General features: G+C 44.2%; 1 protein-coding gene across 4 annotated transcripts in view; it reads left to right on the forward strand.

Moving 5' to 3' along the window:
• GARRE1 (granule associated Rac and RHOG effector 1) overlaps positions 1-22,205 on the forward strand; it is an 82,367-nt gene that overhangs the window by 47,382 nt on the left and 12,780 nt on the right. For all 4 annotated transcript variants that reach the window (XM_027079364.1, XM_027079363.1, XM_027079365.1 and 1 more), the window contains exons 3-8: positions 7,288-7,497; positions 10,781-10,921; positions 11,139-11,234; positions 11,358-11,519; positions 13,966-14,124; positions 16,598-16,695. In XM_027079364.1, coding sequence (XP_026935165.1) covers positions 7,288-7,497; positions 10,781-10,921; positions 11,139-11,234; positions 11,358-11,519; positions 13,966-14,124; positions 16,598-16,695 — 866 coding nt within the window. The remainder of the gene's footprint in view (positions 1-7,287; positions 7,498-10,780; positions 10,922-11,138; positions 11,235-11,357; positions 11,520-13,965; positions 14,125-16,597; positions 16,696-22,205) is intronic.

The raw sequence follows: 22,205 nt of genomic DNA on the forward strand, positions 1-22,205 counted from the left end.
CGCCCCCCCCCCCCCATTTTTTACTATCTAGAATGCAGGCAGAATGGCTGAAGGTCATTTAACCATTTAGAACTATGAGGTAGTTCCAGTATGTAAGCTTTGTGTGAGGATGAAGAGCAGAAAGATGGGAACTGGGCTCCTTGTGATACCCAGGAGCCTCCATCCCAGCTCTGGACTGCCTAACCCTAGATTTATTTTTACCTTAGAAAGAAGTAAACGTTGCTTTTATTTAAACCACTGCATTTGTTGTTGTTGTTGTCGTTGTTGTTGTTATGTGTAGATAAAACTAATCCTAATTGAAAGGAAGCAGGAAGGTCAGTTAAGAGGCTGTTATAGTAATCCAAGCAGGAGATGATTGTAGCTTGGAATAGAATGGTAGCAGAGGGGGTGACTAGAAGCACTTGTACTTCTTTGTGTGTGTGGTAAATTATACATAAAATAAATTTTGCCACCTTAACTATTTTTAAGTGTACAGTTCAGTGGCATTAAGTACATTCATATTTTTTGCAACCATCAACCACTAGCCATCTGCAGGACTTTTTTATCTTCCCAAACTGAAACTCTGTACCTATTGAACAATAACAACCATTCCTCCTTTGTCTACCATAGACTTAGTTCCCCTCACTGGCCTTTCACTTTTTCATGTCCTGGATGATAGTTTATAATTATCCTGTTAGTTACTACGATTGATAGCAATGTAGCTGAAATATACAACTTCCTGGGAATTCCCTGGCAGTCCAGTTGTTAGGACTCCATGCTTCCACTGAAGGGGCACAGGTTTAGATCCCTGTACGGGGAACTAAGATCTTGCAAGCTGAGCAGTGCGGTGATAAATAAATAAAAAAATAAATAACTTCCTATGTGTGTTGCATGTAATAAATTTTTGATATATTTTATTTTGGAAAGCAGGCTATAAAATAACATACAACATGATCTAGTTTTACAAAAAAAAATCTACAGGTGCAAATGTAGGCTGTATCAGAAACATGTAATCAGTGGTTATATCTACTTAGTAATATTTGATACTGTTTATTTCTTTATTTAGCTGATCTTTTCCCCGTAATTTATTTGCAATGAATATGTCTTACTGGTGTAAAAGGTTTTGTGCACCACAGTGTTTGGCCCATGAAGTAGGAGTTCAGAAACTGTGTCTGTTGATATTTTTACCAGCAGTAAAGCAGCATGTCCAGGGGCAGAATGTAATCTTGTCTGAATGATTAACATTTGGTGATGGCTCATCTGCCCTTGGGGGTATGTTAGCTTTCTCTCCTCACTAGTTCTTTCTTCTGTACATAGCATGGCAGCTTCTTTGTGCTCTAGGTTAATACTGACTGCAAAGAGATTATTGTTTTGTTACTTGCTTTTTTTTTTTTTTTTTTAATATTTAAGCGCTCACTGTTAATCAGTTTTTAGGTCAGACTATACATGTTAGTTTCAGTAAGCTTGTTTTTTACATTTTTATGCCATAATTTAATCTCCATAAGGTACTTTCCATAGTCCAGGCATGATCTACTGCATTCTGTATTTCTCTGGAGGCACATTTAGGTCTTTGTATCACATTCTGGTCTGTTAGTTAGGTCATTATGTAATAACTCTGGAATTATCATAAGAATAAAAGATTGGAAACACGTGGAACCAACGGTAATGTTTAAGGTACAAGTAAGTTTTGAAGAGAGAGAAATGACTGAATGAGTTAGGAATTTCTAATAAAAGCAGCCAATCCGGATCAACTTCATTTCATTCATTCTCGACTTTTAAACTGATCAGAAGTAAATGCTAGAACCCCTGGAAATGTTTGACAGTATGTGGTATATGTGACACTTTTACTTGTTCTTCACTCTGTAGGGATGTGAGAAAGACGAATTGTTCAGTGAGATTGAGCAAAAAATGAACTTAGACATTGTGTATATTGATGTGAAAATCACAAGGTGTGTGGCAGGTGGGGTGGAGTTGGGCACTTCGTGATTTCAGCACGTGCAGATATAGTAGGGGCTGAGTCAGGCCCTGGCCCTAGAAGAGGAGTAACTAAAATTGTGAAAATATTCTAGGAAGGTAGAGTTGACTATGCTGGTGTAGAAAGAGTGGTCTTTTAGGGTTCAAAATAGGATGACCTTAAACTAAAGTTGGTTTTAATTAATAAAATATAAAAATCACCAAAAAGAAAAGGTTTCCTGGTTATATTCATGAACATAACCCCCTTAGCAGCACATGTGGTACGTTTATAGGGGAATGAGAAAGTGAACGTGTACCCTTTTCCTCTGCCATCAGGGATTCCCAGAAAACAAGGTTTCATTTCAGTAGATCCTCAATGGCTGTTTATAGTAATCCAGAATGCTCCATGGATATTTGGAGGCAGAAGTGGCAAGGTCGCTTATTGTCTATATCCAGGAATTGGGCCTTTATGAGGAATTTAAGTCACACCAAAATGTTTCTCTTAATGCAAGTCTGATAACAGCCTCTTATTGCCCCAGATTCCATCAACTTGGGATGCCTTGGGATGAATGGATATTTTTTTTTACGAATGCAAACGTCAAGGGTAAGATTAAATCTGATTGCTTTCTTCATAATTATTGAGTGGGACTGATGTGCTGAAGGCCTGAACAGATGTTTTGGGGTTTGGAATTCCTCTAGAGATAAGAGAAGCTGCTTCTTTTCCCAAGCCCTGTGTGTCCTCTCCCAGTTTATCATTGCTGTTTGCAGCCAGTCTTAGCAGTCTGCTGTGCAGATCATGAGCTTTGAGACTCATACCACACTGAAGTGCCACAGGCTACCCCACTTTTTACTCTTGTCGCAGTACCTTTCCCACAGTTAGAGAAGACTGAGCCATGCCTCTCAGTTTCCGTTTCCAGCCCAGGGAACTGAGCTGACACTAGGGCCTGACACTGTATGGGAGACATCAGGGTTCCTACACAGGGTTCCTCTCCCCTTCTTGGTATCCTTAGTCACTGTCGTGACTACATCCTGGATCTTGTCATATGAAGATAGCATAGCCTGATGGTTAAACACAGTTTTTGGAGTCACACAGACTTGGCATCAGATCTGTACTGCACCACTTATTACCTGCTTGACACTGGAGCAAGTTTCTTTCTTTGTCTAAGCCTCAGTGTTGTCATCTATAAAATGGATCAATTGCTATCACCCCCCTGAGTCACTTCACTGCACATCAAGTGCTTGGTATGGGTTAAGCACTCAGTAAATAATAGCTGGAAGTTCCAGGTTGATGGACATGGAACTCTATAGCTCCACTGACAGTTTAAACTCATTGACATTTAAAATGTCTCTCGCTTTGACCACTCCACTCATTTGTCCACTAGCTTGCCACATCTGTTCTGCAGCTTCACTGGATCCTGCAGTCCAGGAAACGTTCTCCCTGTGAAAGAGAAAGTAGCCGTCCTCAGCCCTTGGGTCACATGCTTCCAAATTCAAAACTTTAGAGTCTCTGTTTCTTTCCAGGTTTCTCAGGAAGACCCCAAGGACTGGCTCATCCCTGTGATGGAGAGGATGGAGTCTGTTACAGGAGGGAAGCTGGGCTAAGACAGGAGATATTGTAGAGAAAAGGGGAGCAGAGGCAGGCTGGAGATTGAGCTCTGTCCTCTATCTGGAAAAGGTGGTGTTTATACGCCTGTTAGTTTAGGTAAACTTGTAGAATAGATTTTTTTTTTTTTTTTATAAATTTATTTATTTATTTTTGGCTGCGTTGGGCCCTCGTTGCTGCACGCGGGCTCCCTCCAGTTGCCAGAGCGGGGGCCACTCTTTTTTGCGGTGCGCGGGCCCCCCACTGCAGTGGCCTCTCCCGCCATAGAGCACCGGCTGTAGAGCACAGGCTCAGTAGCTGTGGCGCACGGGCCCAGCTGCTCCGCGGCATGCGGGATCCTCCCGGACCAGGGCCCGAACCCGTATCCCCTGCATTGGCAGGCAGACTCTCAACCACTGCGCCACCAGGGAAGTCCCAGAATAGATATTTTTTAAATAGCTTTTCCAGGGACTTCCCTGTTAGCCCAGTGGTTAAGACTCCATGCATCCACTGCAGGGGGCACGGGTTCGATCCCTAGTTGGGGAACTAAGATCATGTATGCCGCGCATCGCGCAGCCAAAAAATAAATAAATAAATAAACTTTTCCAAGGTCCAGGGTGTAACCACTGGTTTGATTGGCTTTTAATGAATTGTTTAAAACACAAATATTTTGTCACAACCCAAATGTGTGCTACATACCTCATGGGTGGGGGAGGGAAATGCTGAGCTCTTGTTCGCATCATTTCTTCTATACACGGAAGAAATGTAGATTAAATGACTCATCCAAGGTCAAGCATGTAATAAGTGGTGGAGACAATATTCTGAATGTCTGCCTTTTAAAACTGTCCACCATCTCTCCCCCCATTTACTCCTGCAACAGAAGCATCCTCCTTCCAGCATTCTACCCCAACAACAAGAGGACCCTCCCCAACCCCCAGCCTAGCATCGACCAGCATTATCAGAGAATGTCCTGTTCTGGGCCCAGGACACTGCATCAGGCCTTCAGAGGCCTTTCTCAGAATTTTCCTTTCGAAGGGAGAGGGGTTACTCCATCTGTTCCCTTGGTCTTTTCCTCAGAGAGCCTTTTCCTTCCCACCTCACTCCTTAATGTTCATTCTCCAGTAGCCCCTGACTTTGCATATCTACTTAACTGTTCCCCACCATTAGAAGGTAACCCTCACAAGGACAGTGACTTGTTCGCTGTCTTTCTTGTAGTATCTTCTGGCTTTTTTGTGCTTTGTACATATCAGGCATTCACAAATTACACATCTGTTGAAAGAATGAATGACTCAGTTGTATCTGTCAGAAGCTGAAAGAATATGAGCCTAGAGCAAATGGCACATGGCATCTCCACTTCCTCCTCCTCCCTCAGCCACAGCCTGACAAGAGGCTAAGGAAGGAGGGAGGAGGGAGAGTTTGTGTGCCTGAGGACCCAGCTTTGCTCTTCCTCCTGGGTTTGCTCTGTGTGGAGCGTCAGGACACCATATCATTCTGGCCTAAGCCAGTTAAGGTTGAGCTGCTGTCCTGTGTCTGGTCTCAGTGCTGCCAGCCCACAGCTGTCTCCAGGTGTGTAGAGCCTGTTGAAGGCAGGGGAGCACAATGGCTAAGGGCATAGACACTTGAGTCAAGTGACCCCTCTGCCACATCCAGTTGTGTCCCCTTGACAAAGTTTCATAACCTTTCTGTGCCTTAGTCTTATTGTTTGTGAATGGAAATGACCTCATATGGTTGTTCTAGGATTAAATGAGATAATCAGTGTGAAATCTTTAGCATAGATGAAATACATGCTGAGTGTTTCGTTCAGGCTGGCTGATACTATGTACAGTGCTAATTAAATACTCTTTTTTCTGTTTGTGGCACAAGTCCCTAGGTTGCTAGGTCTGCTTATTCTGTGTGGCTCACTCTGCCCCATCTTTGATGGGGAGGAGCTTTGAGGGAGATGTGAGTGGAGACCCAGGAGGTTTGTTTGAGTGGGAATTCAGCCTGTATTTCTGATGGTTCCCTATAGAAGGAGGGTGCTTTGGTGTGAGTTTTGTGTGTTTGCTTTAGTTTTGTCCTGGTGATTTCCACAGGGGAAAATAATTCAAGAGGGAGTAAGTGTCACCACTGGGAGCTTGCCTGACTCTCTTTCTCCAGGAAGAAGAGCTCTGCCCAGTGAGGGTGGAAAAGGGCAGCATCTGAAATGTGTGCTGGGAGGTGATAGGTCCAAGGTTGAGTCTTATTTTTGGCTTCTCCAAGGGACAGGACTGGGCCAAAGTGTGGGCAGTGGGGTTGGATTTTAGTTCCTTGTAAAAGGCAGTGGAAACCTTCACCACCTCCCCAAGGCAGCACCCTGAGAGCTGGCAGCTAGTGGGCCCTCTCAGCTATGCTCCAGTTGGATTACAAACTCAATAAAATAAGTAATTTTTTGTTAGTAAGTAATCCACTGTATAGGCCAATGAAATATGAAATACCTTCCATTAAAAATGTTTTGAGGGGCTTCCCTGGCGGCGCAGTGGTTGAGAGTCCGCCTGCCGATGCAGGGCACACGGGTTCATGCCCTGGTCCGGGAAGATCCCACATGCCGCGGAGCGGCTGGGCCCGTGAGCCATGGCCGCTGAGCCTGCGCATCCGGAGCCTGTGCTCCGCAACGGGAGAGGCCACAACAGTGAGAGGCCCGCGTACCGCAAAAAAAAAAAAATGTTTTGAATGTTATGGAACACGATAAAGGAGTTACAAAAAGGTTTTGTTGTTGTTGAATTTGGTATGGCTAAAACAACTGTAAAAGATTAGGGGGACATGTCAATAATCTGGAAAGTGTCTGCTCAAGTTGCTTTGCAAGCAGCAAATTCTTGCTGTCTTTTAAAGAAAAAAGAAGTAGGAAATCATAGAGAACACCTTGTAGCTGGAGTTAACACAAGAAAGCAAACGGGGAACGACAAGTCATGTCAGAGAACAGCTTTAGCCAATGCCAGAGGTTGGCAGATAAAGGCACATTTGTATCTTAAAATGTTTATGGTATGTAGTATATTTTTAGTACATATATTATAATTACATATTAATAGTATATATTAACATAGCATGTATATGGTAGTTTTTTAAATGAATTTTCTACTTTAATGGACTACTGCATCAACCAACCAACTACTAATACATATCAGGTGAGTGGGTTTCTACTGTTCTGACAAATGGACTTATCAGTATGTTTTGTTGACTCCTAGAAGACAGATCTGTGAGCTTTGTTTTGTAAGACTGGAAATATGACATACAGCTATGTTAATAACTATGTAATAACTATGTTAATAACACTGTTACCAAAATAACCTGTATCTTTGGATTCCATTTCCAATGGAATGTCTTCTTACAGTCAAACTGACCTTTTGGATTTTTAATCACCTGGCTTTTACTCTGCCCTCTGAATACTGTGTGGACAGAATTGGAATTGTGGGTTGCTCTGGTTCAGCAGGAGCTCAAAGACAACCAGGGTTGGTGTGAGCCACAGTCCAGACGAGGGGAGTGGAGAACAGGAGTGGAGGGAGGCTAGATGGGAAGGGGAAGGCCCATTCGAACCTTGGGGCTTGCTATTTGGTTCAAACATCTTGATTTCTAGGTTTCAGGCCACCCAGGTCCAAACGTGAGAACAAAGGCTGATCCTTCTAAAGCATGGTGACTTTTTAACTTCATATGATTTCAGATTTCCAGTTAATTGTTACCTCTACTCAAGTTGAGAATTGATTGCGGTCATGCAGTAGCAACCCACAGCCTTAAAATCCTTGGCTCTCTTGTTTTCACAGGTGTTGGGGCGATGCTTCTTGACAGTGGTGCAGGTCCATTTCCAGTTTTTGACCCAGGCGTTACAGAAGGTCCAGCCAGTGGCTCACTCTTGCTTTGCCGAGGTTGTTGTGCCAGAAAAAAAGAACAGCAGCAGTGGCGGCAGCTTATCTGGCATGGGCCACACCCCAGAACTGGAGGATGCTGTGCGGTCCTGGCGGGGGGCTGCTGAGGTAACCCTGACTTTGGGGAGATTGGTGCCCTTTGTTCAGATAGCAGAGGCTCCAGAGGGCCTTTACCTGTTGGTTCTTAAAAGAGCCATTTTATGTAGAAGTGTGAGTTTTCACCTGCTGTCATTAGCTTGTTCATTCATTTAACAGTGAATATCTTTGTAAATGCCCACTTCATGCCAGGCATGTGCAGGCACTGAGGTAGTAGCCTCCACTCACAGCCTCCTAGGAGAAAAGTCTTTCAAAAACAGGTTTGAGGGGCCGTGATGAAGGTGTGCAGGAGCCCAGGGGAAGGGCCTGGCCTCCGACAAGAAGTGCAGCCAAGCTTCTAGGAAGAGGGACCAGGGAGAAGAGGCTGGAGGGTATACGGAGGGTAAGTGGTCAGCCAGGTAGCTAGGTGGGGATGCAGTAGGCGATGACACATTTCTTGTTGGCATTTTATTTTTTTTATTTTTTAATAAATTTATTTATTCTATTTATTTATTATTTTTGGCTGCGTTGGGTCTTCGTTGCTGCGCGTGGGCTTTCTCTAGTTGCGGCGCGTGGGCTTTCTCTAGCTGCGGCGAGCTGGGGCTGCTCTTCCTTGCGGTGCGGGGGCTTCTCTTGTTGCGGAGCACGGGCTCTAGGCACGCGGGCTTCAGTAGTTGTGGCTTGTGGGCTTCGGTAGTTGTGGCTCGCAGGCTCTAGAGCGCAGGCGCGGTAGTTCTGGCGCATGGGCTTAGTTGCTCCGCGGCATGTGGGATCTTCCTGGACCAGGGCTCGAACCTGTGTCCCCTGCATTGGCAGGCGGATTCTTAACCACTGCGCCACCAGGGAAGCCCTCATACCTTTTATTTTTAACAGGAAAATATTATTACAAATGCACTTGAATTCCCTTTGTACTTCTCCACTATCTTATTCATATTCCTTTCTCTCTAGAGATAACCTCTTTTGATTTTGGAGTTTGTGATTCCTATGCATATTTTTATATTTTTATTCTATATGTATGTATCCATAAATATATTGTTTTGCACAATATGAAACTTTATATAAATGGTATCATTCAGTTCACTAAAATCTGGCTTCCACACCTACACAAGAACATACCTTGTCTTGTCAAGGTCATTGGTGCCTTCCATGTTGCCAAAGATAATTGGCAGGAATCCAAGGATCCCGATGACTCCATTCAGCAGCTCACAGCGACATGAGCCCTGGAAATCCTCTCTCCTTGTGGAGAACCAGGTCTTCTTAGGTACCCTCTTAGCTCTTGGGCTAGCCTCTCCATCCACTTTGCTAGCTTCTCTTCAACATAACTTATGAATATGAGTTTCAAGGCTCAGTTCTACGTGCCCTCTCCCCTAGAGGGTCTCCGTCTAGTCTTGGAACTTTAAAAACTGCTGGTGGGCTGGGGCCACAAGCACACAAATGTGTGTGCCCAGTTCACTTGCCCCGTGGGCTCAGGCCCCTATATTCAGCTGCTGCCCTCCTCAGGTCTTCAGATGGCTCAGCCCTTAGCCTTTCTGCACACACTGTTCCTCCTCAAATCTTCCCTGTGCTAGCATGTAGTGCCATCCCACACTGGGTCCTTTGTGCAAGAAACCTGAGATTTATCCTCCAGCTTTTCTGTCACATCTACATCCAATCCATAAGAAAGCCCTGCATATCCTACCTCCAAAATGTGACTGCAAATCTGTCCCTTTCTTTCTGTGTCCACTATCACTAACGTAGTTCAGGGAATCATTACTCTCCCCTGACAGCTTCAGTGGCTGGACTTGCTTCTCCCCTTTCTGTCTTGCCGTCCTTCATGTCTCTCCATTTCCGTAGGGTAAAGTGTGTACCCATCCCCATGACCTGCCTAGTCCCACATAGTCTGGCCCCTGCCTCCTCACCAGCCTCATCTGTGGCCACTCTCCCCTGCTCACTGGGTTCTAGTTCCTTTGCTGACATCTCTGCCTGTCCTACCCCCACCCCACACTTCGGTTTACTGCCTCCTCTGCCTTAAACTCAGCCTAAATGGTGATTTCTCAGTTTCTTGGGCGCTCCCTGTTACAGTTTTCTATTTCCCTTGGGATGTTTTTCTCCATTTTTTATTTTTTAAATGTTTTATTTGTTTGCCTTTTCGACCCATGAAGCTGTCAGCTCCAAGATGGTAGAGACCAGGTTTTGTGCTCCACTGTCTATCCAGAGACACCTAACATAAGACCTTGTGGGCTACATATTTGACTAAATGGAAGAGTTCTAGAAAGAGAGTCAAATGGTTTTAAACTGTGTGACTGTTAGGGTTCAGGGAATGGTTGGTATTCATACAGAATTTGTGGAGCTTTGGAAATGTATGGCATTATAGCTGCTAGTTAACTTCCTTTAGTCCTGCAATTTTGGTAAATATTACAACTCCTACCTTGGCCTAGAAGAACAAAAATTAACTGTTAAAAAATGTTATTTGTTGCACAAATGTTATTGCAATAAAAACAGACATTGAAAAATTGAAAGACAGTTCATCCTGAATCCTTCCTTCCATCTGGTAAATCAAATATATATTTTTCTGTATTCTCTAGTCCTGACCCATATGTATAGATAACATTTCATCACAAGACACAGATTAATTTCTTCTTGTTTTTCTTATGTACTCTTCATAAACATATTTAGTGACTAAACAATAAGTATTTCATTTTTCTGTGCAGATTTCAAAAGTTCTGTTTTTCCTTTAATGTTGCAGTGTATGTTTTTTTCCTATTCTTTTACTATTGGTGAGGTTTTTTACTTTGGTGTATAGGACCACCCAACCATATATATATTGTTTAATTCTGGAAACTCCAAGGGCCAATATACTAGGGTATCTGTCTTTTTAAAGCAGGGAAATTTAAAATGTGAATGTTTTTAATGTGTATGTAATTTATATGTAATGTAGATATAAAATAAATAACAGGTAGGTAAGTCTTTTTTCCAGGGTTTCTTTTTTTTGGTCATACCGCGTGGTTTGTGGGATCTTAGTTCCCTGACCAGGGATTGAATCCAGGCCCTCAGCAGTCAGAGTGCGGAGTCCTAACCACTGGACCGCCAGGGAATTCCCAGGGGTTTCTTAAATAAGGCAGTTCTATTGTCAGGTTTGCTTTCTCTTCAATGCTTGATTCAGTCTTTCAGAACTTCTGGCTGCTTGCTCACTTCGTAATACAGGCGATCCGGAATGTCTGGTTTATATCTAATTCTTAGATAGTTTCTAGCTTTACTATAGTTGTTTTCTGGTTTTTTAATTTTGCTAGTATCTGTAAAATCCTCTTTTACCTACCAGTCACCATTTCTGTTGCAGGCAACATCTAGACTAAGAGAAAGAGGCTGTGATGGCCGCCTGGCAGGAATTGAAGTTCAACAGCTCTTCTGTTCTCAAAGTGCAGCAATTCCTGAGCACCAGCTAAAAGAACTGAACATAAAGATTGACAGTGCTCTGCAAGTACGTTTTTCAGAACCGGCACATTAATATCTAAGGGATGAAAACAAGGGAGGGAGTTAAAAGTCATGATGCTGAACCAATTGGAAAGAGTAATAAGATGGTAGTTCGCCTCATGTCTTTTAATAACTATAGGAATTTAAAATTTCTGTTTTCATTGAACCTGGTGAGTTTATAATCTGCTATGTAATCTTCATTCTTGAAAACAATTTCTTTGCAGGCATATAAAATAGCTCTGGAAAGCTTAGGTCACTGTGAATATGCAATGAAAGCCGGTTTCCACCTGAATCCAAAGGCAATTGAAGCGAGTTTGCAGGTACACTTTTCTTTCTGGTAGCTCCTGGGAGCTGTGGTGTGGCATTCATGCCATCCACATGAGGCAAATGTCTTGAGAGGTGAGCTGTGGGTCACTCTCTTCTCCTATCCAACCCTTTTCCAGGGCTGCTGCAGCGAGGCAGAAGCACAGCAGACAGGGCGGAGGCAGACCCCGCCGCAGCCCATGCAGTGTGAGCTTCCCACCGTCCCCGTGCAGATAGGATCGAACTTCCTGAAGGGTGTCTCCTTCAACGAGTCGGCCGCCGACAATCTGAAACTTAAGACGGTAGCTTTCCTTGGGGTTCCAACAACCGGGTGTGAACTTGAAAACAGAGTTCTTAAGGAAACCTGAGGACTTGTAAAGAATCAAGACTAAAAAGCAAAACTTAAGGGAAGACGGGAGGCATTGACCTTCCTCAGTAAACTGGTGTCTAAAAGCAGACTAGGGGACTTTGGTTGTTTTTTTTTTCTCCATTTGGTAGGTCTTTATTGAGCATCCATTGGTGCCAGGCTAGGAGATTTGACAGCCCACTAGGTTGTGATAGGAACACAGAACGAGGGGGCCTCACCTGGAGGATTTAGAGATGTGACTCTTGAGAAGAGGACTTTAAGCAGAGAATGACCTGAATAATAAGTATGAGGGTGGGGCTGAGGCTGTGAGATGGCCAGGAAGTGAGAGCCCATCCCAAGAGCTGAAGATCTTCCTTAGAGCTGTAGCTGGGGCCCCCCTGGCCATCCAGGACAGTCACTAATGAGACTCGGATTTAATTGTCCTGAAGTAAGGCTTGGGCTCTGGTATTTTGTAAAAGTTGTCCAGGGGATTCTAATATGTAGTCAGACCTGAGGGCCACCGTCTAGAACAAGGGGAGACATGGTAGGAGCCAGGGCTGGAAAAGCAGCCCGGAGAGGCCAGAAAACCCTCAGTGTGAGGGCTGGGCTCCATCCCCAGGTGGCTGGCATCCCACCAAGACAGGTCGCGTAATGAGGTTTGCATTTCGGAAAGATCCCCCTGATTTCAGGATGGACTGTGGCTGGGAGGGGAGCAGCACTGAAGGGTTTTGGCCATGGCCCCATCAAGTGATAATGGGAGGCGAGTGGAAGCGTTCACGAGCAATCTAGAGGTTATAATAAGCAGGACTCAGTGATTAACTGGCTGTGAGAGGGAGGGGAAAGGAGATGAGGCCCAGGTTTCTGGCTTGGACAGCTGCTTTGGTGCTGTTTATTGAGGCTCGGGGATAGTCGTCATAAAATATATTTTTGGACATGATTTTAAGGTTGCTTTTGAAATGTCCAAGTGGAGCTGTTCAGCAGGCAATTGGATGTATGGGTCTGGAGCCCCGAAGTGGGATCAGGGCCAGGGTCCTCAGAGGCAGATGGTCGCTGGAGCCAGAAGAGAGGCCGGGGGATCCAGGAAGTGTGTGGAGAGGGTCCAAGGAAACTTTGGCATTTAAGGCAGTGGCTGTGACCATTTTATAGTTATACAGCCATAACTGAACTTCTTCAATAATGTGCTATGTCTGCCTCAGCATACTCTCCTTACAGTATCTTGATCTGAGTACATTGATGCTGTGAATCCCAACTTGTTGGGAGAGTGGATCACCAGTTTATTATGAGAGGACGTAACTCGGGAACAGCCAGACGGAAGAGATGCCTAGGGCAAGGCATGGGGAAGGGGCTTGGAGGTTCCCTGTTCTCTCCAGTCACCGCTGTCCCAGCACCTCCATGTGTTCACCAAATCAGAAGCTCCTAGGGTGACTTTTTTTTTTTTGTGGTACGCGGGCCCCTCACTGTTGAGGCCTCTCCCGTTGCGGAGCACAGGCTCCGGACGCGCAGGCTCAGCGGCCATGGCTCACGGGCCCAGCCGCTCCGCGGCATGTGGGATCTTCCCAGACCAGGGCACAAACCCGTGTCCCCTGCATCGGCAGACGGACCCTCAACCACTGGGCCACCAGGGAAGCCCCTAGGGTGACTTTTTTAATGAGACATTTGCCAAGTTAGTTTTATTCATAATTTTGTTTAAAATGTGTAAAATACAGGGTTTTGAAAGTACACTATAAAATGCTGTTTATGATTAATGTTTCAGTGGACTTTCATAAATTAAATAAGAGGAGAGATATTGTCATAATACTGAAGTACTTAAGACTATTTGCAGAGCATCATGTGTGCCAGGCATTGTGTCAAATGCTTCCCATGCATTGTCTAGTTAATGCTCACCCATGAAGTGGGTACTGCCCTTTTCCCCATTTGACAGATAGAGGAACTGAGGTCCAAGGCCACACAGCTAGAAAGTTGTAGACTGGAATTGGAGCTTATACAGTCTGTTTCCAGAGTCTGCATACCTGACCACTTGTTCATCCAAAATAAAGATGAGGTTTTCATTGGTATTTACTTTTGCTAGATGATTTTGTTTCCTTATTCAGAATTTCAAAATTCCTTAACCCGTTTGCGTTAGCACATTGCTAAATAATGCTGTATTTTGTGCTAGAATAGAAATCACATATGTGTATTAACGCACATGTATTCATATCTAGCCAGTCACGCTACAGGGTTGAGAAAAATCTTTGAAGGTAATTAACGATAATTACTTAAGAAATTAAAATGACATGATATGGGAGTATGTAAAATGCTCTTTTCTTGAGGACTATTGTGTACCTGTAAATGCATTTCTACAAGTCTTAGAACCTGGTATGGCTTTATTTTGAGGTGCGAACTCTCTTTTTATCAATCTGTAGCATACAATGTTACAGCTGATCAAGGAGGCTGGCTGCTATAATGGAATCACACCCAGGGACGATTTTCCTGTGACTGAAGTCCTGAACCAGGTGTGCCCATCCACGTGGCGGGGTGCCTGCAAGACCGCCGTGCAGCTGCTGTTTGGCCAAGCTGGACTGGTGAGTGAGCACATGTGATGGATGGGGGAGAGAATAGAGAAGGACGTTTCAGGCATGTGAGGATGTGGTGTGGGCACATGTGCGAAACATTGGAGAATTTAAAAAGCACTTTGCTTGCTGCAGGTTTTAGACCAGATAGAAAAGGTAAAGGAAGAACAGCATTAAAAATTCTTTTTTTTTTCTTTAATAGATTGATAATATGTATTAGCAGGGTACCTAGTTGCAAAATGATGTCTCAGGCTTTCCTGAATGTAAGGAAACCATTACATTAGTAACGATTTGATAGGACCCTTCACCTGGCCTGATTACTCTGGAGCCACAGTGGATGTCTTTCTGTTGCTCAAACACACGAAGCTTCTTCCTGTCTCAGGCCTTTGCCCCTGATGCTCCTTTTTCCTGAGAATACTCCTCTCAGATCTTCATGTGACTCACTCATTCTCATTTTCCTGATGTCAGCTCAAGTATCACCTCCTCCAATGGTATAAGTAGTGCCCCCATGCAGTCACTTTGTATCCCAGTTCTCTGTTTATGCAATAAAATAACAACATCAACTCAGGTAAGTTTGGTCTTTTCACCTCTGGTGAGAAGAATAACTTTTGCCAAAGTTGGGTGGGGTCAGGAAATCAACATCTAGGTTTTTGTTAGGTACCTTTGACCCGTATACCTTATGTTCTTATCCCACTTTCTAGAATTAAATGACTGCTTTTTTCAGAGATTAAAGGAAGCTAATTAGAGATTTAGAAAATTAAAGAACTGTTTCTTACTCTAATTCCTACTTTATTCATAAAAGAAGCTGTTGGGAGGATGCAGTCCTTTTGTTTGGTGTGAGTGCATGCTCAGGTGGCCCAGCTCAGGGTGGTACTGCCTTGTAGAGGGCCAGGTGGGGGCCTGTCCACAGTGGTGAGTTACGTTTCACTTAAGATCTGTTCTTTAGTATAGGAACCCCTAAGAAAAAGAGTAAACCGGAGACCCCCTGCTGAAGTATGGAGGCTCCCAAAGATCATTTTAGCTGAAACTAGGAGAACCATGGCGGTAAGCTCTCCAGAAAGGAGTGTGTAAGATAAGGCAGGAGGACCCAAAGGCTTTTTTTGTTTGTTTGTTTTTAAGATTTTAGCTTAAAAAAAAAAAAGATTTTAGCTTAGTTTTTAAAATATTTATTTATTTGGCTGTGCCAGGTCTTAGTTGCCACATGCAGGATCCTTAGTTGAGACGTTCAGACTCTTAGTTGCAGCATGCATGTGGGATGCTAGTTCCCTGACCAGAGATTGAACCCAGGCCCCCTGCATTGGGAGCACAGAGTCTTAACCACTGGGCCACCAGGGAAGTCCCCAAAAGGCTATTTGGAGAAAACATCGTTTAAAAAAAAGTCCCATGTTACTCAGAGAGCAAAAACTTCTTCCTAATTCCCTCCACCTTGATCCCAGGGCACCGTTGTTTGTGACTGATAAAGAACCTTTAGATTATTGTTCTGGGGATGGGAGGAGAGAGGAAACACCTGCCTGTTGCAACAATGGCTATTACTTGGACAGGAAGTCTTTTCCAAAGGACATTGCAGACCAGCTGTGAGAACTCTCTTTACAGCCATGGAAATCAACTCCATTAGAGGCTGAATTTGGAATCCTAATAAGCAACTCTGCATGGCTTTGCCTTTTCTGAACTGTTACAGATTTGGTTTTAAAGTGTTTTATGACTATTTTCTTAAAATTCTTTTAGTTATTTGAAAATATATTCATCACTTTGTCAGATGCTTTAAATTACAAAGCATACTGTATCATCTGTGTAGTATTAAAGACTCCTCCAGGGAGTTCCCTGGTTGTCTAGTGGTTAGGACTCCATGCTTTCACTGCTGTGGCCTGGATTCAGTCCCTAGTCGGGGAACTGAGGCCCCGCAAGCTGCACGGCGTGACCAAAAAATATGAAAAATAAAAACTCTCCTCCACATAAGAGGAAATCATTGAGAAAAGGGTTGGTTCTTCATTTTTCCTGAAGTAATTTTGCTTTTATTGATGGTTGAGGATAAAATGGTCTTTACAAAAAGCTTCATCGACTTCTGGCTTGGATTCAGTCATTACAGATAGGCTTTTCTAAAGCATTAGTTTTATTTTTAATGACATTTTTACTTCTTTCAAGTGCATAAAGTGAAAAAATACTTAGGAATGAAACAAAAGAAACAAAGTGATTCCTAATTAACATATTTACAATTTGGAAGAAGTACTGAAAATGATTGCAGAGTTCGCTACCTCCTGCACCTCGAATGTGTTTCTGTTTATTGAAGTATTACTGTTTTCAGTCATCTTTATTACTTGTTTTTGTCTCCGTGGGGCTCCTGACTGGCCTCTGAGTATCTGTCTTACTGGGGAATAGTTCTTACCAGAGACCAGAGTCACTCAGCATTGATAGGCTCATGCATTTGATTTGTTTATGATCCGTTTTCCTCTCTGAAAGCTGATTTTTGTTTTTGTTTCTCTGTTAGGTGGTGGTTGATACGGCGCAGATTGAAAATAAAGAAGCCTATGCCCCACAAATCAGTTTAGAAGGCTCCAGAATTGTGGTTCAAGTCCCATCCACATGGTAACGTGACTCTTACATTAACACAAGCCTAAGCTCTGATTGATGTTTGCACATCTTTGAAAAGATTGCATTGTTTTGGACAAACCCTACACTAGCTCACACAAAAGGTCTTACTACTTGGGCGGGTTTGTGGTCAGTGGAGGTATGTTAATGCCATGTTTCGTGATTATCGGTACATGATAAGGAAGCCAAGATGTCTGAAAAAATAGTTTCATTGACCAGTAATGCATCTAAAATGTTATATACTCATGGGTCATAATGAGCAATATTATCTTTTTGCGTTACTGAGTCCACAGCTTTTGAACAGAGTATATCATTTTCTCTAAGTCACCCAGCATTTCTTTAAAGCTGAGAGCAGAACATAGAACTTCTTCTCTTCTTCCATTTCTGCTCCTTCCAGCAACAACCCTGCTGATCTGGAGCTCATGTCATTACACACCTAGTGTCACTGCAAATCTGTAGGCAGACTGAGCTGTTCTTATTTTTAATTATTTGATTATATTTGTAAACTTATAATAAAGTATTCTTCTTAATCTATTCAAACAAAAGCTCCTACAGAGGGCTTCCCTGGTAGCGCAGTGGTTGAGAGTCCGCCTGCCAAGGCAGGGGACACGGATTCGTGTCCTGGTCCGGGAAGATCCCACATGCCGCGGAGTGGCTAGGCCCGTGAGCCATGGCCGCTGGGCCTGCGGGTCCGGAGACTGTGCTCCGCAACGGGAGAGGCCACAACAGTGAGAGGCCTGCGTACCACAAAAAAAAAAAAAAAAGCTCCTATAGATCAGTAAGAAATGGGCAAGGCACATGGACAGGTAAATCAGAAGAGGCATGGTCAACAAAGAGATGAAGAACATGTGTAACCTCACCTAACAAAGAAAGGAAAGCAGAGTAGAAAAACAATACAATGTCATTTTGCCCATCATGTTGTTGAATTGTTTTAGAATAACAGTACTAGATTTGGGCCAGGCTGTACAAAAACAGGCACAGATGTTGTTGAATAAATCACATAGCCTTTCTGGAGGGCAGTTTCATTTGTCAGACGCCTAAAATAAGGGCTCTGACCTCAGCAGTTCCACCTCTAGGGATTTAGCCATGTGATGCGCACACAGATTCAGATGAAGGATCGGCATCACAGCTTTACTAGTAAACAAGAAAAATTAAGCCTATATTGCAAGACTTTTGCAATTAAAATTATGATCAGAATGAATATTTAACTGTATAGAAAATGTATAAAGCATTTAGGTAGGAAGAGATAGAGTTAGTAAGGAACAGTGGCACTATTGGTGCCCATGTGGACTAAAGTGGTAGCTGGGTAATACATTCGAATTGTATTTAACTCATTTCTTCTTGAAATGTGAGGCGGGGGGGTCCAGTGGAGATTCTGCCGAAAGTTTTAGAATTTGTTGATATATATCAAGTAAGGGTTGGCAGTTTACTTCATGTCCCAAAATCTCCCTTTTATGAGTTTCTTCCCCAAATTTCTAAATTTGATTATTAATATGGCATAATGTTAATTTATATACATATCTTCATTCCTGTCAAACAGTAGTTGTGTTTTTTTTTTTGGCTGTGCCGTGTACCTTGTAAGATCTTAGTTCCCAGGCCAGGCCCTCGGTCGTGAGAGCGTGGAGTCCTAACCACTGACTGCCAGGGAATTCCCCAAGCAGTAGATTAAAAGCTCACTTTTTTGTAAGATTTTTGTGTTCCTGAATTCTTAATTTATTTTCTAATTCACGTTCTTATTGAAAAATATTAAACTTAACCAGGATTCTCATTTTAAAGAAAACATTTTCGGGCTTCCCTGGTGGCGCAGTGGTTGAGAATCTGCCTGCTAATGCAGGGGACATGGGTTCGAGCCCTGGTCTGGGAAGATCCCACATGCCGCAGAGCAGCTGGGCCCGTGAGCCACAACTGCTGAGCCTGCGTGTCTGGAGCCTGTGCTCCACAACAAGAGAGGCCGTGATAGTGGGAGGCCCGCGCACCGCAATGAAGAGTGGCCTCCGCTTGCCACAACTAGAGAAAGCCCTCACACAGAAACGAAGACCCAACACAGCAAAAATAAATAAATTAATTAATAAACTCCTACCCCCAACATCTTCTTAAAAAAAAAAAGAAAACATTTTCAACTCTTGGATAATTGGGTGAATATAAACAGTTAGTACTAAAATGGTTAACCCTGCAGTTTACTTCCACAACTCTCCCTGTATGATTGATTTCCTTTGTAATTCATTGCACCTCCTTGAAAGACCTCATAGACTGCAGTTACTTGGAGAGGCTCCCTCTGCTGGCTACTTTTGGTAAAAATGCAAAGTTTTATGTTTTTGTTTCAAGTTACAGAATATGTGCTTGTTGAGAAGAACACAAAAAGAAGTGATTGGGCTTCCCTGGTGGCGCAGTGGTTGAGGGTCCGCCTGCCGATGCAGGGGACGCGGGTTCGTGCCCCGGTCCGGGAGAATCCCACGTGCTGCGGAGCGGCTGGGCCCGTGAGCCATGGCCGCTGGGCCTGCGCATCTGGAGCCTGTGCTCCGCAGCGGGAGAGGCCACAGCAGTAAGAGGCCCATGAACCAAAAAAAAAAAAAAAGAAGAAGAAGAAGTGATTGCTTTATTCCACCTTTGGAAAAAATGAAATTATTAGCAAAACTAGTCAAGAATTTATTATATGCTTTGATTTTAATAAAACGAAGTGTCTAGCTGCCAGATACATTTTTTTTCCCCAAAGAAAGTAAAACCTTACTTAGATTTTTTTAACTTGTCATATTTAAGCTATTCACCCATTCTTTCTTTCAACAAATATTTACTGAGTACCTAATATGTGACAGACACTGTTCTAGGCTCTGGGAATTTAATCATGAGCAAGACAGACAGGGTCCCTGCCCCTAATAGAGCTGGCTTTGTTATGGCATAGGGTTGGGGAGGGGACAGCTAATAAGCATAGGAGTTAACTTCAAGCACTGGCAAGCGTATGAGGGGAATAAGAGTAGAGTGACATCATCTGATAGAGAATAACAGGTAGAGATGGCAGGAGGAGGCTATTTTGGATGAGGAGGTCAGTCATGAAGGGTCTCTTTAAGGATGTGACATTTGAGAGGAGCCTGCCATGCAGAGAGCAGATGGGGAAAGCATCCCAGGCAGAAGGAACAGCAAATGCAAAGGCCTGAGGAATGAGCTGGCATGGCTGGAATTATGCTAGGTGGTGTTGAAGATGGGGATTCATAGAAGCCAGGACTTGCAGGGTCCCTGAGGGACTTGGATTTTATCTAAGAACAGGTAGAAGGTTATAAGCCAGTATGGGTGATTTGTCAAAAGAATGGATTTAGTCTCTTCAGGGGGTTTTATTGATCAACTCTCAAGACTGATGAATAAAATAAGAATGCCAATTTGTTGATTTTTAGAAAGAGAAATTATTGTTATCACCAGGAACTCCTTTCTGCATGACCAAAAAATGTTCATCTAGTGGGCAAACATGCGACCAGCCAGATCACAAGTAGAAGTTGGCTGGGGAACATAGAACAAGTGTGTCCTGGTAATCAGCGATTCCAGGCTGAGAGAATCAGGTGCATGAACCTCGGCCAGGTCCACTGGCCAAGATTCTCTCCCAGGAGCCCAGAGTCTGACTGGGCACTGGCAGAGCTTGCCTTATTGCTCACTTTTCCAGTGTTTCTGAGGCTGGCCGGCTTACATCCTCACAGATATATTTCTTCTCAAGCCAAAGACATGTTGGGGTGTGCTGCTGCCTCCTTAGAATGGCTTTGCAAGTGTTGATTTCACCATTTAACTCCCAGAGAGCCTAGGAACAGACAGATAGCATCTTCCTGGTTCTACCTCTCAGAAAAGGCTTTTTGGTGGAGGTGCCCTGGGTGGGCAGTGGGGACCTGAATGGTGGGAGGCAGCTCTCAGCGGGCAATAGTCGAGGCAAAGGTCCTGAGATGTGGGCAAACCCAACTTATTCAGGGCATGTGAGAAGGCCTCATAGCTGAGACAAGGTGAGGAGAGGTGACAGCAAAGAGAGGTGTGGCCAGAGAGGCAGGAGGGCCAGGTCACAAAGAGCTGTGGTGAGGGGTTTGGATTTTATTTCAGTCGTGATAGGATGCCACTGGAGGGTTTTGCACAGGGGAGTGGTGTGTTCTGATTTGTGCTACAGGAGGCTCTGTTGCTATGTGGAGGGTGGGCCTTGGAGGGACAGGACTGGAGAAAAGGAGACCACGTGGGAGGCTGGTCCTAAGACGCAGGTGCTGGTGGTGTCTTGGAGTAGAGCAGTAACGAGAGAGGTGGCGGAAGTGCCTAGATTCGGATTGTGTTATGGAAGAGCCGGCAGGATTTGCTGATAGACTGGATGTAGGAAGGGGGGAAAACTAGCAATGACTCTTAGGTAGACAGCTGTGCTGCGTACTTACTGAGGAGGTCATAGGATTCAGAGTGGTTTTGGCGGGAGGAGAGGGATCAAGAGTTGTACTGACCAGGCTCCCTTTGAGCTGCCTGGTAGGTGTGCAGGGAGAGCTGTCAAAGGTGCATTTAGATATGTGAGGGTGGCAATCAGGAGAAAGGCCTAGACTGGCAAAGACAACTTGAGAGTCTTTATTGTCGGGATGGTCTATAAAACCACAGGACCACGTGCAGTCCTCTTACAAGAAGGGACGAAGCCTGGAACGTGCCACGATGCAGAGGGAGGGGAAAGAGGAGGAGGACGAGACCAAGAAGGAACTGCCAGCCAGGTAGGAGGAAAATGGAGCAAGGTTGGGGTCCCCAGGGCTGCAGAAGACAGTGATCCAGGAGGAAGGAGACATTGCATGATGTTGCTGAGAGACTGAGTAAAGTGGAGACAGGTAACTGACCCTTGACTGTAGCAAGATCTGAGTTGTCTGATAAAAGCTATTTTAGTGGAGTTATAGGGATGAACACCTGGTCAGAGTGTGATGAAAGGAGAATAGGAGGTAAGGAAGAGGAGGAGACTGTGATTTTGTTAAAATGGGGAGCAGAGAAGTGGGGCAGTATCTGGAGTGGATGTGGGGCTAAGAGCAGGTGGTTGGCAATGCTGGTTTGTTTGCCAAAGGGAATATCACGGGAGAAACGGGGTGATTACTCGAGTGAGGTCCTTGGGAAAAAAGCAAGGCTGTATGGCGCATGTGGTGCTCAGGTGGAGGGTCAGCCCATGGCAAGAGCAGGTCTTGTGCTCTGACAGCAGGGCAGGCAGGGTGTGTGGGCACAGACACTGGTGAACTGGTGGGATTAGTGGTGAGGGTGGTTGAAATAGATCTCATCTGCTTATGTGTTTTCTCAATTAAGTGAGAGTTGAGATAGCAAAGAATGGGAGATGGTAGGGATAGCAGAGCTTTGAGGAGGGGGAAGGTAAAACAGTCATCTTGGAAAGGGAAAAAATTAATTTACGGGAAAACCATGTTTATTGTTTATCTGAAGTTTGCCAGGCTGGCAGACAGATTTTTTCCCTCCACTGACCCTTGGTTTCTTAGGTACAGGTGTGAAGTGCTGTAGCAGGAGGGAGGGGTGGGACGTTA

This window comes from Aethalodelphis obliquidens, unplaced genomic scaffold (genome assembly GCF_003676395.1).
Source record: "Aethalodelphis obliquidens isolate GAN/ISIS:26980383/991018 unplaced genomic scaffold, ASM367639v1 scaffold43, whole genome shotgun sequence".
Classification (NCBI taxonomy): Eukaryota; Metazoa; Chordata; class Mammalia; order Artiodactyla; family Delphinidae; genus Aethalodelphis; species Aethalodelphis obliquidens.